This window comes from Heptranchias perlo, chromosome 2 (genome assembly GCF_035084215.1).
Source record: "Heptranchias perlo isolate sHepPer1 chromosome 2, sHepPer1.hap1, whole genome shotgun sequence".
Lineage (NCBI taxonomy): Eukaryota > Metazoa > Chordata > Chondrichthyes > Hexanchiformes > Hexanchidae > Heptranchias > Heptranchias perlo.
In genome coordinates, this window is record NC_090326.1 from 101,532,777 (window position 1) to 101,548,230 (window position 15,454).

At 40.4% G+C, this 15,454-nt stretch overlaps 1 protein-coding gene across 1 annotated transcript in view; it reads right to left on the bottom strand.

The window, feature by feature from the left end:
- Nucleotides 1–15,454, bottom strand: part of mocos (molybdenum cofactor sulfurase) — a 224,897-nt gene that overhangs the window by 149,481 nt on the left and 59,962 nt on the right. The window contains exon 6 of the mRNA XM_067996069.1: nucleotides 4,275–4,474. Within this exon, the coding sequence (XP_067852170.1) occupies nucleotides 4,275–4,474 (200 nt within the window). The remainder of the gene's footprint in view (nucleotides 1–4,274; nucleotides 4,475–15,454) is intronic.

The window sequence follows — 15,454 nt, forward strand, 5'->3', positions numbered from 1 at the left end:
CTGATACTAAAAGGGGCAGAGAGCTAAGTGAATGGGAAAGATGAAGGGAAAGAAGACCCAAGACATCGGCACAAGTCTTCGGGAAAGTGCTAAAGCAGGCCAGCATTCGACCACATTTGATAGCTGCTGAAGTGGGGGTGGTCCTCTGCGCCACTCCACAGCACCATCCATAGGTCAGCATTGCAAAATGTCTGCACATTGGTGGAGACAAGTTTCAGGCCATAGCTAACCATTCCTATCACTGCATGTGCCAGCTTTATACTACAAGGTAGCTGCAGATGTCCTTGCAGCAGATGGCACAGCTCTGCATCTGGCTTTCTGATGGCTCAGACTCCGTGAAGACAGTTCCCCATGGTTATTGTCAGGTAGTGTGCCAGGGCCTGCAGATATGGTTGATGCCATCTTAATGGGTGTGGCCAAATAGAGTACACTGCTGTTGATTACTGTGGCATATTTCTTTCATGCAGTGGCACTGGAGGCAAGACAAACTATAACTGGGTGCTTCTGAAGTAACATACAAAATTATAATTAGTCAGGCATTCACATATATTACTGATGCTATTCAGTCTGCTATACCAGGGTTGTTTCCAAATGGGAGCCTCTGCACGTACAAATCATTTGCCAAAGTGAGATTTGTTCACCTCTGTCTGAAGATGCCACCTTGTAGGTACCAATGGGTGGGCATCAAGCATCTCTCATGCAAACTGAACTGCGTTGGATTACTTTTTTGGTCCTTTATTCCTCCCAAACACCCAAGATAAACAGATGCCTAATGAGAAATGGATTGGTGCCATTAATGGTGCTGTGGCAAATATGAATAACTTATAACAATTAGGACAAAGATTCAGGTGAACCTAAGTACCACTGGGGGAAAAAAAAGTAAAACGGTTAAGAAATACACTTCTGTATACTTACTACTACCTAGCAACTCTGGGCACCCATTTCATATGAAAATGCTTTAGATCTAGGAACATAGGAACAGGAATAGGCCATTCAGCCCATCGTGCCTGCTCCGCCATTTGATAAGGTCATGGCTGATCTGTGATTAACTCCATATACCCGCCTTTGGCCCATATCCCTTAATACCTTTGGTTGCCAAAAAGCTATCTATCTCACATTTAAATTTAGCAATAGAGCTGGTATCAATTGCCGTTTGCGGAGGAGAGTTCCAAAATTCTACCACCCTTTGTGTGTAGAAATGTTTTCTAATCTTGCTCCTGAAAGGTCTGGCTCTAATTTTTAGACTGTGCCCCCTACTCCTAGAAGCCCCAATCAGCGGAAATAGTTTCTCTCTATCCACCATATCTGTTCCCCTTAATATCTTATAAACTTCGATCAGATCACCCCTTAACCTTCGAAACTCCAGAGAATACAACCCCAATCTGTGTAATCTCTCCTCGTAACTTAACCCTTGAAGTCCGGGTATCATTCTAGTAAACCTACGCTGCACTCCCTCCAAGGCCAATATGTCCTTCCGAAGGTGCGGTGCCCAGAACTGCTCACAGTACTCCAGGTGCGGTCTAACCAGGGTTTTGTATAGCTGCAGCATAACTTCTGCCCCCTTGTACTTTAGTCCGCTAGATATAAAGGCCAACATTCCATTAGCCTTATTGATTATTTTCTGCACCTGTTCATGACACTTCAATGATCTATGTACCTGAACCCCTAGGTCCCTTTGGACATCCACTGTTTTTAACTTTTTACCATTTAGAAAGTACCCTATTCATGTGATGCCTTACACACCAGCATGGTAAGTTATAAATTGTAGGATGGATACACTCCCAAATTAATTTTTGAATGAAGCACCCCTCTGTTTGAGGTGGGTACATCCACTACTGTTGGCCTTGCCCCTCAGAAAATATGTCAGGATGCAAAGTGGGTGGAGTTCTGGAATTCCTGCCCATTTCAGAACACCAGTTATCTGAGTTATGCCAAAAGAACAGCCAGCCAGCAGTAACAAAAATCCAAGGCATTGTTTTTTAAAAATTATTAAGAGGCATATTTTCTGCTGATTTAGAAATGAAATATTTTTTTTTAAATTTCCTTTTCAAGTATTTATCCAATTCTCTTTTGAAAGTTACTGTTGAATCTGCTTCCACCACCTTTTCAGGCAGTGCATTCCAGATCATAACAACTTGCTGTGTAAAAAAAAGTTTTCCTCATCTCCCCTCTGGTTCTTTACCAATTATCTTAAATCTGTGTCCTCTGGTTGCTGACCCTCCTGCTGGTGGAAACAGTTGTTCCTTATTCACTCTATGAAAACTTATTCATAATTTTGAACATATCTATCAAATCTCCCCTTAACCTTCTCTGCTCTAAGGAGAACAATCCCAGCTTTTCTAGTCTCTCCACATAACTGAAGTCCCTCATCCCTGGTATCATTCTAGTAAACCTTCACTGCACCCTCTCCAAGACCTTGACATCCTTCCTAAAGTGTAGTGCCCAGAATTGGACACAACACTCCAGCTTAGATATAAAAGTTTCCCAAAGATTGAGGGAAATGAGATTTAAGTCAGCTAGTCCAAATACAGTAAGGTGGATTTACCCAAGAGCAAAGGACCCAAGTGGGAACGAATATCAGCTCTCTGATGTCTCAGGAGGCTACCACTATCATTCTAGAGAAAGATGAGGCAACCAGCTCCACTAGACTGGCTATCTAATACTGTTAACTTGTCAACTATATAAAGAGTTTAATCATAAAATAATTTCACCAATTTATAGCAATCTTGGGACACTGATCTACCTGGCAAATTATAATCAGCAAACTAATTAATGCCGTGACATAACTGTACTGCCTTTGTAATCTCTGTTATTCATTTTAACAGTTAAATCTATCCACTAAACAACTTGCATACTCAATGCCTAAGCGCTAATTGCTGCTAATTATGAACATGAGGTTAATAAAGAAATGTTAGTTCATGACTATGGCCTGGCTTCTTCTTTAATGATGTGGCAAGAAAGGCAAGAACAGGTTAACTCATTCACTCAGTAGCTTGTGTGTATCCTAATGGAAGGTTGTTATTGTAAATGCAAAATTAATTCAAATTGGTTAACGTAAGACAGTTCAGCAACTCAAATTTAGGCACTATTAACTCCGAGGCATAGACTGATGTTAATCCCAGACAGTTCCTTGATGACAAATTAAAGTAAGGAGTTAAAGATTCGTCTGGGGTCCTTGATAAATATTCTTGTCAGGGAATCAATCCCAGTGTTCTTACACAATATCAACATCTCTGAAAAGTTCTAGGAGTTGATCAGTGAGGGTGCAGTACTCAAGAGGTTTTGGAAAGGGTCAGGTAAGGTGGGTTAAGGTTGGAGCGTTGAATGTGGTCCAAATAATGGAATCGTTGCTTCAGCATGTCTTTGGTGTGCTCTACAATAAATCTGTTGGTGGCATGGGCTTCACTGTATTGGTGCTTTGTGTTGTCATTGTTGTTCATCTTCTTCAGTCCAGACCTCTATTATTAGTCCAGTGAATATTACTCACTATGAAGCATTTCCCTGAGAATGCTTCTATATACAGAATATTTCTTTCAAATTGGAAACTCCAGTTGCATCCAAACCCATGAGTCAGCCTGCATTGCTATTTGTCACTTAGAGGCTTGTTCCCCTTTTGTTTGGTTCACAAGCAAAAGATAACAAAACAAAAATGGTCAACAATTTAATTTAGCATTGTTTCATGACAGGTTTTTTAAAAAATGGGCAGCATTGTCATGTTGGAGAATTTTATACAAGATCAGTTAATCGTCAGATTCCAAAATCTCTGCTCAAACACACCAAGGAAAGTCTGTGTGCTATATGTGCTACGTGCTATATCGGTTGCCACACACCTTTTTACATTTTAATTATACTTGCAACATACCATCAGATTCTAGACATCCATGGTACAGTGACTTGCAAGGTACTTTACTATGGAGGCAAGACCTCTTTAATTGCAGGAGACTATCACTGTGGATTTCCCTGTGCAATATTATCAAATACACAAAGGGATATGAGAGTATATGCTTTTCTGTAGGATTTATCATAAAAGGTGCTTTTACTGTATTATGTTTCCCTCATGTATTTTCTCACCTTGGTTGCTGGAGTATAGCTATTCATCAAAATATTAGTGCAACTTTCCACAATTCTCCCTTCTTCAGTTTTCTGCTTATTCATGTCATGACCTCAAGTCATTTGCCATATTCTTAGAAGCAGTGTACAATTACAACCAATTCTATAAATGATTTACCGCAGAAACCATGAGATAAAATAGTGACTGAGATTTAACAACATACCTGGGCGTAACCAACAATGCCACCTGTCTCATCAAGCACGTTAATATTAATGATAGGTCCTTGAGTGTCTGGAGTTTCAAACTCATTATCGCTATAAATCCGAGCAACTGGCATTCCATTAGCATGGCACATTCCAGAGAGTATTATGTAGGTATAACGGGCCAGATTAAAGGTATGCAGCATAATATTTTGCATTCCACCTGAGAAGAAAATTAAGAAACATTAATAGGCTGTTATAGTCAACAGTGGCATAACACAGCTGGGACTACAGTTAGAAGTGCCCTGAATCTATCAAAAAAATTGCTAATTAGTGCTCAAGTAAATCATAATTTTCAACTGGTGAAAATCATCTATTACATGAAATAACTACAAAGCCATTACATCTATTTTGGGTCTTTTTTTTCAATAAAGACTTTCAGTAAATGTACAGTGCTGTTAAATGAAAACATTTGCCATCTCACATATCTAATTATGTACTGCATTTTATAAACCATATTCTCTGACAGCATTCTAATCACTTAAACAACGTAGGAGGGTTGAGAAACCAGTTTATTGGTTCACAAATTAAATAATAGTCTTGCAATTCAGATAACTCTCACAAATATTCAACAATTATATAATTTTTTAAAAATCAAGATGATTGTGAATAACTGGTTTCAGCTTTTTGAAATGTTATTGTGGGAAGGACATCCTCTGTGATCGTGACCATGGTGCATTTTTCCTCCTCCTCTTCAATCTCTGCAGCCTTTGACACGTTCGACCACCATCCTCCTCCAACGCTTCTGCTCTATTGTCCAGTTCAGTGGGACTGCCCTTGCGTGGTTCCATACTTAGCTATCCAATTGTAGCTAAAACATCGGAACATAGGAACAGGAGTAGGCCATTCAGCCCCTTGTGCCTGCTCCGCCATTTGATAAGATCATGGCTGATCAGTGATCTAACTCCATATACCTGCCTTTGGCCCATATCCCTTAATACCTTTGGTTGCCAAAAAGCTATCCATCTCACATTTAAATTTAGCAATTGAGCTAGTATCAATTGCCGTTTGCGGAAGAGAATTCCAAACTTCTACCACCCTTTGTGTGTAGAAATGTTTTCTAATCTTGCTCCTGAAAGGTCTGGCTCTAATTTTTAGACTGTGCCCCCTACTCCTAGAATCCCCATCCAGCGGAAATAGTTTCTCTCTATCCACCCTATTCGTTCCCCTTAATATCTTATAAACTTCGATCAGATCATCCCCTAACCTTCTAAACTCTAGAGAATACAACCCCAATTTGTGTAATCTCTCCTCGTAACTTAATCCTTGAAGTCCGGGTATCATTCTAGTAAACCTACGCTGCACTCCCTCCAAGGCCAATATGTCCTTCCGAAGGCGCGGTGCCCAGAACTGCTCACAGTACTCCAGGTGCGGTCTAACCAGGGTTTTGTATAGCTCCAGCATAACTTCTGCCCCCTTGTACTCCAGTCCTCTAGATATAAAGGCCAGCATTCCATAAGCCTTATTGATTATTTTCTGCACCTGTTCATGACACTTCAATGATCTATGTACCTGAACCCCTACGTCCCTTTGGACATCCACTGTTTTTAACTTTTTACCATTTAGAAAGTACCCTGTTCTATCCTTTTTTGATCCAAAGTGGATGATCTCACATTTGTCTACATTGAATTCCATCTGCCACAGTTTTGCCCATTCACCTAATCTATCAATATCGCTTTGTAATTTTATATTTTCATCTACACTGCTTACAATGCCACCAATCTTTGTGTCATCGGCAAACTTAGATAAGAGACTTTCTATGCCTTCATCTAAGTCGTTAATAAATAGTGTGAATAATTGAGGCCCCAAGACAGATCCCTGCGGGACTCCACTAGTCACATCCTGCCAATGTGAATACTTACCCATTATCCCTACTCTCTGTCGTCTTTCGCTCAGCCAATTTCCTAACCAAGTCCGTACTTTTCCCTCGATTCCATGGGCTTCTAACTTAGCTAACAGTCTCTTATGGGACCTTATCAAATGCCTTCTGGAAGTCCATATAAATAACATCCATTGACATTCCCCTGTCCACTACTTTAGTCACCTCTTCAAAAAATTCAATCAGGTTTGTCAGGCACGACCTACCTTTCACAAATCCATGCTGGCTCTCCCTAATTAACTGAAAATTCACGAGGTGTTCAGTCACCCTATCCTTAATTATAGACTCCAGCATTTCCCCACAACTGGTCCATAATTCCCCGGTTTCCCTCTCTCTCCTTTCTTAAAAAGCGGAGTGACATGTGCAATTTTCCAATCTAGAGGGACAGTTCCTGAATCTGGAGAACTTTGAAAGATTATAGTTATGTCCTGCAATGGCTTCTCTTTCCAACTCAGCATCATTATGCCTGGAATTCCCAAAGATCCATCAATGGCCCTCCTCTTCCTCATCTACATGACATCATCCAAAGACATGGGGTCAACTTACACTTATATGCAGACAACACCCAGTTCTACCTCTCCATTACCTCTGTGGTGTCAAACTGCTTGGCCAACATGCAGTCTTGGATGAACTGCTATTTCCTCCAAATAAACATTGGCAAGATTGAAGCTATCGTCTTCGGCCCCGACACAAACTTTGTACCGTTGAGTCTTGGCTCAGTTGCAGCACTCTCACCTGAATCAGAAGATTGTGGGCTCAAGCTCCACTCCAGGACTTGAGCACATAATCTGGGCTGACATTTTAGTGCAGTACTGAGGAAGTGTTGCACTGTTGCAGGTGCTGTCATTAGGATGAGCCCCATCTGCTCTCTCAGATGGCTGTAAAAGACCCATGGCATTATTCAAAGAAAAGGGGGGTTCTGCCTGTGTCCTAGCCAATATTTGTCCCTCAACCAACATCACTAAAGAACAGAGTATCTGGTCATTTATCTCATTGCTGTTTGTGGGACCTTGCTGTGTGCAAATTATCTGCTGCATTTCCCTGTATTACATGTGTGACTGCACTTCAAAAGGTACTTCATTGTCTGTGAAGTGCCTTAGGACATCTTGAGGTTATGAAAGGTGCCATATAAATGCAAGTTCTTTCTTTCTATTAAACCCGAGCTGAGCTTCTGAATCTATATCGTCACCATCACAAAGACCACCAACTTCCATCTCCATAATATTGCCACCTGCACCTGAGCCTCAGCCCATTAGCTGCTGAAACTCTCATCTATGCTTTTGTTACTTTCAGATTTGACTATTCCAATGTTCTCCTGGCTGTCCTCCCATCGCCACCCTCCATGAACTTCAGTTCATCCAAAACTCTGCTGCCCATATGCTATCCTCCACCCAAACTCGCTCATCCATCATTCCTGTCCTTGCTGACCAAGACTAACTCCCGCTCTCCCAACACTTCCAATTTAAAATTCTCATCCTCATATTTAAATCCCCTCATGGTCTCACACATCCCCATCTCTAACATCCTCCACCCTACAACCCCCTCCTCCAAAACTCTCCATTCTTCCAACTCTGGCCTCTTGTGCATCCACCCTTTCCCTTTGCCCCTGCTTTGGCGGCCTTGTCTTCAGCCGCCTATTTCCCACTCTCTGGAATTCCCCCTCTAAACCCCTCTGTCTCTCCACCTCTGCCTCCTATTTCAAGGCCCTCCTTAAAACCCACCTCTTTGACTAAGCTTTTGGTACCTAAGAAAGATAAATCAGAATATTTTCTTGATGGTGAAAAACTAGGAACTGTAGAGGAGCAAAGTGGTTTGGGAGTACACAAATCATTTAAAGCAAGTGGACAGGTACAAATAGAAAACAAGAAGGTTAATAGAATGTTGCCGTTTATCTCAAGGGGGCTGGATTACAAAGGGGACTAAGTTATACTTCAGTTGTATAGAGCCTTGGCCAGACCCCATTTAGAGTACTGTGTTCAGTTTTGGGCACCGCACTTCAGAGAGGGTGCAGCACAGATTCACCAGAATTATACCGGGGCTTTGAGGGTTAAGTTATGAGGACAAGTTGTATAAACTTGGCTTGTATTCCTTGAGTATAGATGATTGAGGGGTGATCTGATTGAGGTGTATAAAATATTAAAAGGATTCAATAGGATAGATACAGAGAAACTATTTCCTCTGATGGGGGAAATCAAGCATGAGGGGACATAATATTAAAATTAGAGCTAAGCCATTTAGGAGGGAAATCAGGAAGCACTTTTCCACAAAAGGGCAGTAGAAATCTGGAATTTTCTGCCCCAAAAGGCTTTGGATAATGGGACAATTGGAGCTTACAAGATGGAGATCGGTAGATTTTTGTTAGGTAAGGGTATCAAGGGATATAGAGCTAAGGCGGGTAAATGGGTGGAGGTACAGATCAGCCATGATCGAATTGAATGGTGGAGCATGCTCGAGGGGCTGAATGACCTACTCCTGTTCCTACTTCTCCTAATATCTCCTCCTTCGGTTCAGTGTCCATTTTCTGTCTGATTACACCTCTGTGAAGAACTGGGAAGTTTTTCTAAGTTAAAAACGTTACCTAAATACAAATCGTCGCTGTTGAGGAACAAAAGCTAGAACAGCTCTACACCGCTTTTGTCATTAAAATTTCCACACAATCGACCTACAGACATTTTCTCACGAGAGTGTCACATTTTGATATGAATTATGTCATTGTGTAACAATGTTTGGCTGACAAACTAAAAAGGTTGGAAGAACAGTTTACAACTCACTGCTTCTTTCAGGAAGCAATACATTTCCTTTAAGGAAGTGTTGATTTTAACATTTAAAAAAAAATTAAATGCTCTATTAAGACAATAAAGCCAGAATTATCCTCCCAGCATGTTAATTGTATGATTTATACAATTGCATTCAGGTGGTGGATATCAATTGGGGACTCTCTTGCATCCTTTTTATAGGAGAGCTTAGCTAGGGTGTGGTGTGTGTGTAAAGGGGAATCTCTGTGAATAAAGGCTTGGAAACAACTAAAGGCCAGGCTCTGGTATTCTATCCTTCACCATATGGCTATCCAATTTTAACATGGTAGCAGAGGATGGTTGCCTAAAGGTGGAGATTGGAAACTATGATTTTTTTTGGACATACAAAACAAAACTTGAAAGCCTAGAGGCCATTATGGAAAATGGCAGTTAGCAAGTTTAAATCGTCAAGGTACGATTTCCCTCCGATGTTCTCGGAGTTTGAACTGTATGACCAGTGGGAGAATGAGGTTGATATGTGGACATGGGTTACTACTCTACCAAAGAGAAAACAAGGCTTAGCCTTGGTGTTATTGCTTCCTGAACTAAGTAAAATCAGAAGTAAGGTATTTTCTGAGATGGATATAGATCTTTTGGATAATGATGAAGGTTTTACCTTTCTAATAGAATTTCAGGATAAAATCTACAAGAAAGATGACCTGTTATGTGCCTACGAGGCCTGGTCAGCATTTGATAGATTTTGGAAAACGGACGGACAGTCAATGGAAGAGTATATCATGGACTTTAACAAATTGCACAAAAGGTTGACAAACTTTAAATTGGGAATCCCTGGATTGGTACTAGCATTTAAATTACTAAATTGTGCTATGGTATCTCATATTGACAGGCAACTGGTCCTAACAGGCATCCAGTTCTCGGAAAAGAAGACTCTGTTGGGTCAAATGTCTGCTGCCGTAAAAAAAAATTCCTGGGGAAACAGTCATACCCATGGAACAAATGGGGTCTTCTGCTGTAACACAAAGAATGGAAGATTCGATGGTTACCAGGTTTCAAAATGTTCCAGATACTAAACCCAAGCACCAGTCCAGGTTTCAAAATTTTCAAGAGGCCAGACGCAGGCGTCAATATGACGGAAGGATTAAAGACATCCAGATTGGTGATGAAAGCAGGCACAGCAAATCCAGTTATAGTGCAAGAAAATCAAAAGGTTAGTATGCAGGTGCAGCAGGTGATCAAGAAGGCCAACGGAATGTTGGCTTTTATTGCTAGGGGGATAGAATATTAAAACAGGGAGGTATTGCTGCAGTTATAAGGTATTAGTGAGACCGCACCTGGAATACTGCATACATTTTTGGTCTCCATACTTAAGAAAAGACATACTTGCTCTCGAGGCAGTACAAAGAAGGTTCACTCGGTTAATCCCGGGGATGAGGGGGCGGACATATGAGGAGAGGTTGAGTAGATTGGGACTCTACTCATTGGAGTTCAGAAGAATGAGAGGCGATCTTATTGAAACATATAAGATTGTGAAGGGGCTTGATCGGGTGGATGCGGTAAGGATGTTCCCAAGGATGGGTGAAACTAGAACGAGGGGGCATAATCTTAGAATAAGGGGCTGCTCTTTCAAAACTGAGATGAGGAGAAACTTCTTCACTCAGAGGGTGGTAGGTCTGTGGAATTTGCTGCCCCAGGAAGCTGTGGAAGCTACATCATTAAATAAATTTAAAACAGAAATAGACAGTTTCCTAGAAGTAAAGGGAATTAGGGGTTACGGGGAGCGGGCAGGAAATTGGACATGATTTTAGATTTGTGGTTAGGACCAGATAAGCCATGATCTTATTGAATGGCGGAGCAGGCTCGAGGGGCCGATAGGCCTACTCCTGCTCCTATTTCTTATGTTCTTATATGAACAGAAGACAAAATTGGGACACTAATAATGGGCGAATGAATTCTAGGAATGTCCAAGGAAAAAAATCAGGAGATGCTTTAGATATGTCTCTAAGTATCATTACGAGGCGAATTGCCCGGAGGGAAGATGCAGGGTCTTTGAAATGACACATGAAGAAAGTAGTTCTGAGGAAGAGGCTGAAAATAATGATGAACATGAACAGGTTATACTGGTCACAAGGAGTTTTAATCCTTGGCAGCAATGGATATTGGAGTACCTACAGCCTTTAGGAAGACTGCCAAGTATTAGTTTAATCACAATTATGGGCTTTAATGCACAGGTCATTAATAGCTGTCTTCCATGTCAAATGGGTCTAAGGCACTGACTGATGAACTGTTTCAAATTTGCTAAATTATGTTAAAAGATATAATGTATTTGCAAAGCTCCAAAGATTTTTTTCCCAATTATAAAATAATTCCGATCATACTCTCCTGTGAGTCGCAGTGCGATTCTAGTATTTCACATAAGTGGCCAACAGTCTTCAATCAATAGTCATTAGCATGCTTTTTGTTCCACTGAGACCAGAATGAACATTGTTATAAAAAAATAAAATCTACTGAATGACTAAAAGCCTTTAATTCAATCTCAGGCTTCGGATTGTGCTCATAAACCACTTCCATCTCACTTAATTGATTTAGATCATCATCTGAATTGTGAGATTATTTTATTTACTTCATAGGATTATTACTCTCTCCCAACCATCCAGCATAATAACTTGTTAAACTCTAGAACCACAGAAGTTTACAACACAGAAGGTAGCCATTTGGCCCATTGTCTCTCTGCTGGCTCTTTGTTGGAGCAATCCAAAACTAACCCAATGCCTCATGCTTTCCTCATTTATCTTTCTTTGCTTCAAATATTTATCCAATTTTCTCTTAAAAGATGTAATGATCTCTACCTCAACTACTCCCTGTGGCAATGTATTCCATGCCCCAACAATCACTGCATAGAGAAATCTCTCCTCACTCTCTTCATGACAACTTTAAATCAATGGCCCTCATTACTCAATCTTTCTCTATTCAATATCAAAACCCCTCATAAATTTTAAAAACTTCTAATAAATCTGTTTAGCCTTCTCTGCTCTAGTGGAAATAGTCCCATTATCTCAAGTCATACTGGTTGACAACTTTCAGTGAATTATAATGAAACCCTTTCCACTATTGTTAATGGACACCCCTTCATCGTTGGGTACATGATTGTTTTGCCAGGGAATAATCATGCAAACTTTTGTTTTGCACGAAAGGCATAGGCATGTACAGAGTGAATTGAGTACCTCATGAATGTCTCCCACTATTGTATCAATTTATGAACCACCTGATAAGATCAGTGTTTATAAAAGCAGCTGATCTGCTGCCCGACAGCACTGCACTCATCTTTATTCCTTCAGCCTGCAACATCAGTGTTTGCGCAAGGAGCTGATCCAGCTACCTGAAATAATGGAGCAGAGTACAACGAAACAAGCTAGCAGATCAGCTCTTTTCAGAATTCTGATCTTGCTGGGTGCTTCACAATATCAGCTGTACCCTTCTAATGAAAATAATAATTACTGTTGTAATATGGATAATCTCTCAACATTCTTAATTCGATTTCCCAGCAAAAAGATAGTTTGCATCGCTTATAAACTGAAACTTGAAAATCTACATATGATATGGATTGGATGTAACATGCCGCAGTACTAAGCTTTTTAACATGGCAATGTGCACCAGAAACTACATCAGCTACCCACCATAAAAGACGTAAATGTCACTGTCAGACCATTACATGCAGGTTAAAATTAAGAGTCAAATTTATTTACAAGAAAAATAATTACATAGAAGCAGGGAATGCACATATGCAAATGCAAGTGACTAGTAGTATAATACTTGACTTGTACAATATTTGAACTATTCAAAAATCTTTGTGATTTTTTTTAAACAGACACTTAACTGAGTCTCTGATTAAATGTTACATAAGCAATGACCCCACAGGATCCCTCTTTACCATGTGACATGGAATGGGCAGTTTTAAGCAGGGAGGTCCTTAGGGAAAAACCTCACAGCTTTTATAGAATGTTATGGAATTCCCAAGACAGATTTCAATTTCTAAGATCAAAAACATTACACAAAATACTAGCAAGACATATCTGATGGGCATCATCAAAGTTCACTCTTGCTAAAGCCTAACACAATACATATTGGAATTTTGACTCGATTGAAATTTCTTTGATGGCCCAGTGATAATGAGATAATGAGGCTGATTTTAGACTCCATTAAGCCTTTCAAACAGTGGCATAATGGAATGATAAACTAGGTGGAAATCAGTTCTGTTGAATTTGCACCCATTGTGCCCTGATAGATTCTCCAATGGTCTTTGGGGCAGATGTCTGAATCTCTCACCAAAACAGGTGGAAGCTTCAAAAGGAAGCAAGAACACCCTGCATAAAATTTCCCCAGTATGTCAAATACAACCCATACGGAGGAAACTTGGTCTCCAGCAACCCTGGATGCCAACAAGTCAGGTGGGAGTTAATTTATAAGATACAGAATGGAAAGGTACATGTTCTTGGGCCTTTTCTGGGTTTTTATTTAATAATTTTCTTGTTTTATGTTTGTTCATGAGCCTTTGTGCTAGTTCTTAATTATTTTTTTTATCTCAACATCATTACTGGCACCAAAGGGTTTGCCAATGGGAAGAAGAACAGAATCCATGGAGGGATGCCCTCCCACCAGCACCGGCATCTGCAGACAGAGGTTAAATTACCTCACTTTTCCAGACACAGTGTTTAACGGAGGCTTCGCTTCCCAAAGGAAGCTGCTTCAGCAAACCCCTGATGGCATCACAAAGATATGTGAATGCCTGACCAACCTTTATGTTGGATGGTTCTTCAGAAACACCCAACAAGTCATAGTTTAGGTGGCATTGCATGAAAAAGTGAAGAAAAGCCAGTACTGGCTGACTAGCCGTACTCATCAAGATTTCACCAACTATTTCCACAGGTCCTGGAACACTAATCAGGTAATGATCATGCAAGACCTGTCTTCTCAGGGTCTAGGTCAGCAGAGAGGCAGATATAGAACTGTGCCATCTGCTGGAAAGACTTTTTCAGCTGCCATACAGTGCAGAGCTGCTACCTGCAGGGACAGTAACAGTTGACTGAAGTTTGGCTGCACCTCCTTGCAGAGGAATTCTGACTTATGGGGATGGTGCCATGGAGTGGCACAGAGAGCAACCTTCCTCACAACCACCTCAAGCTGCACCACCTCCACTTTAGCAGCCACCAAACAGAGTATTGGGTTGCTGGGCTGCTCCGTTACTTGCAGACTCATGTCTGCACCTAGGGCTCTATTTACTTTCACTTGGCAAAGCTAATAATGGGTTAAGACATCCTTGGATGCTCTTCAAAGGCTATCTAAACTTTGGCACCCCTATTGTGACACTCCCCTTTAATTGGCTGTGTCTAAATTTCACCAAAATACAATTTACCTCTCCCACAACTAATGTGCTCCCTCGAACTGTCTGAATCTGCACTTGATGCTGTGATTAATTATGTAGATGAGCTGACACTGGAGAATTGAGTGCTATTAGCACTTTCCTTTGAATCTGTACCAGTCACAACCACTAAAAACAGACTTACACCTGTAGACAACATGTCATGAGTTTAATATTGTCTCACAATCTTTAAACCTACATATAACATTTCAAAAAACACGAGCAGCCAACCAAATTAACTCTATCTGATGAGGCAGTACTCCCAACAAAAGCTGTCTGTCTTCCCATCAAACTAATAGGTATCTCTAAAAAGTTTTGTGCATTTTTTTCTCTCCTAACACCAAGGTACAAGAACTCTCTTAAAAATATAAATGCCTGAAGCCAATCTTTAAATCACATCATTCTGTCTATGTAAACCCATTATATAAAAAGGTATATATTACATAAATTTTCCTCTTTAAAGCACAGTGGACCTTTGCTTCGATCACATTTACGATAGCAAATATTCCGTAGAACTGGCACCATTCGTAAATGTAGCAAGATTGTTTTTAGCATGAACATATCTCTGCTTACAGTTTAGCAAATAAAACCACAGCACGGCAGTGTTATGTGCTTTTAGCCTATCACTGCTATGTAGAGTTAACAGAACTTCTCTACAGTGTAGTTGATTAATAGTCATTTCAGTGGAAGTGTGAGGTTGCACACCCTTGTCAATATTAACAACCTTCTACAGACAGTAATCACTATGCAGCATCTTCAATTTCCATATCTTTATGCTTCAGATCTCTTCTTAGTGACCACTCAGTGCCCTGAAAACCACTCCCAGTTTTTTTTTCTTTTAATATCCCTTTGAGAACTGCAGTAGATGTCAAAGCCAGAGAAGAATAAACTGTAATGTTCCAGTTTATTCCAAGAATTTCAGGGGCGCTGCATTTGAAAAAAGTGTTTGGCTTTTTTCAGAAAGGTGGGGAAAGGAGAAAGGCCATTCATCATCAGTGTCATATCAATACAAGTGACGTGATGATGTAGTTTGACACAATTGTTTATATAACTGCTTCGATAGATTATAAATATTGCATGTCTTACAAAGGG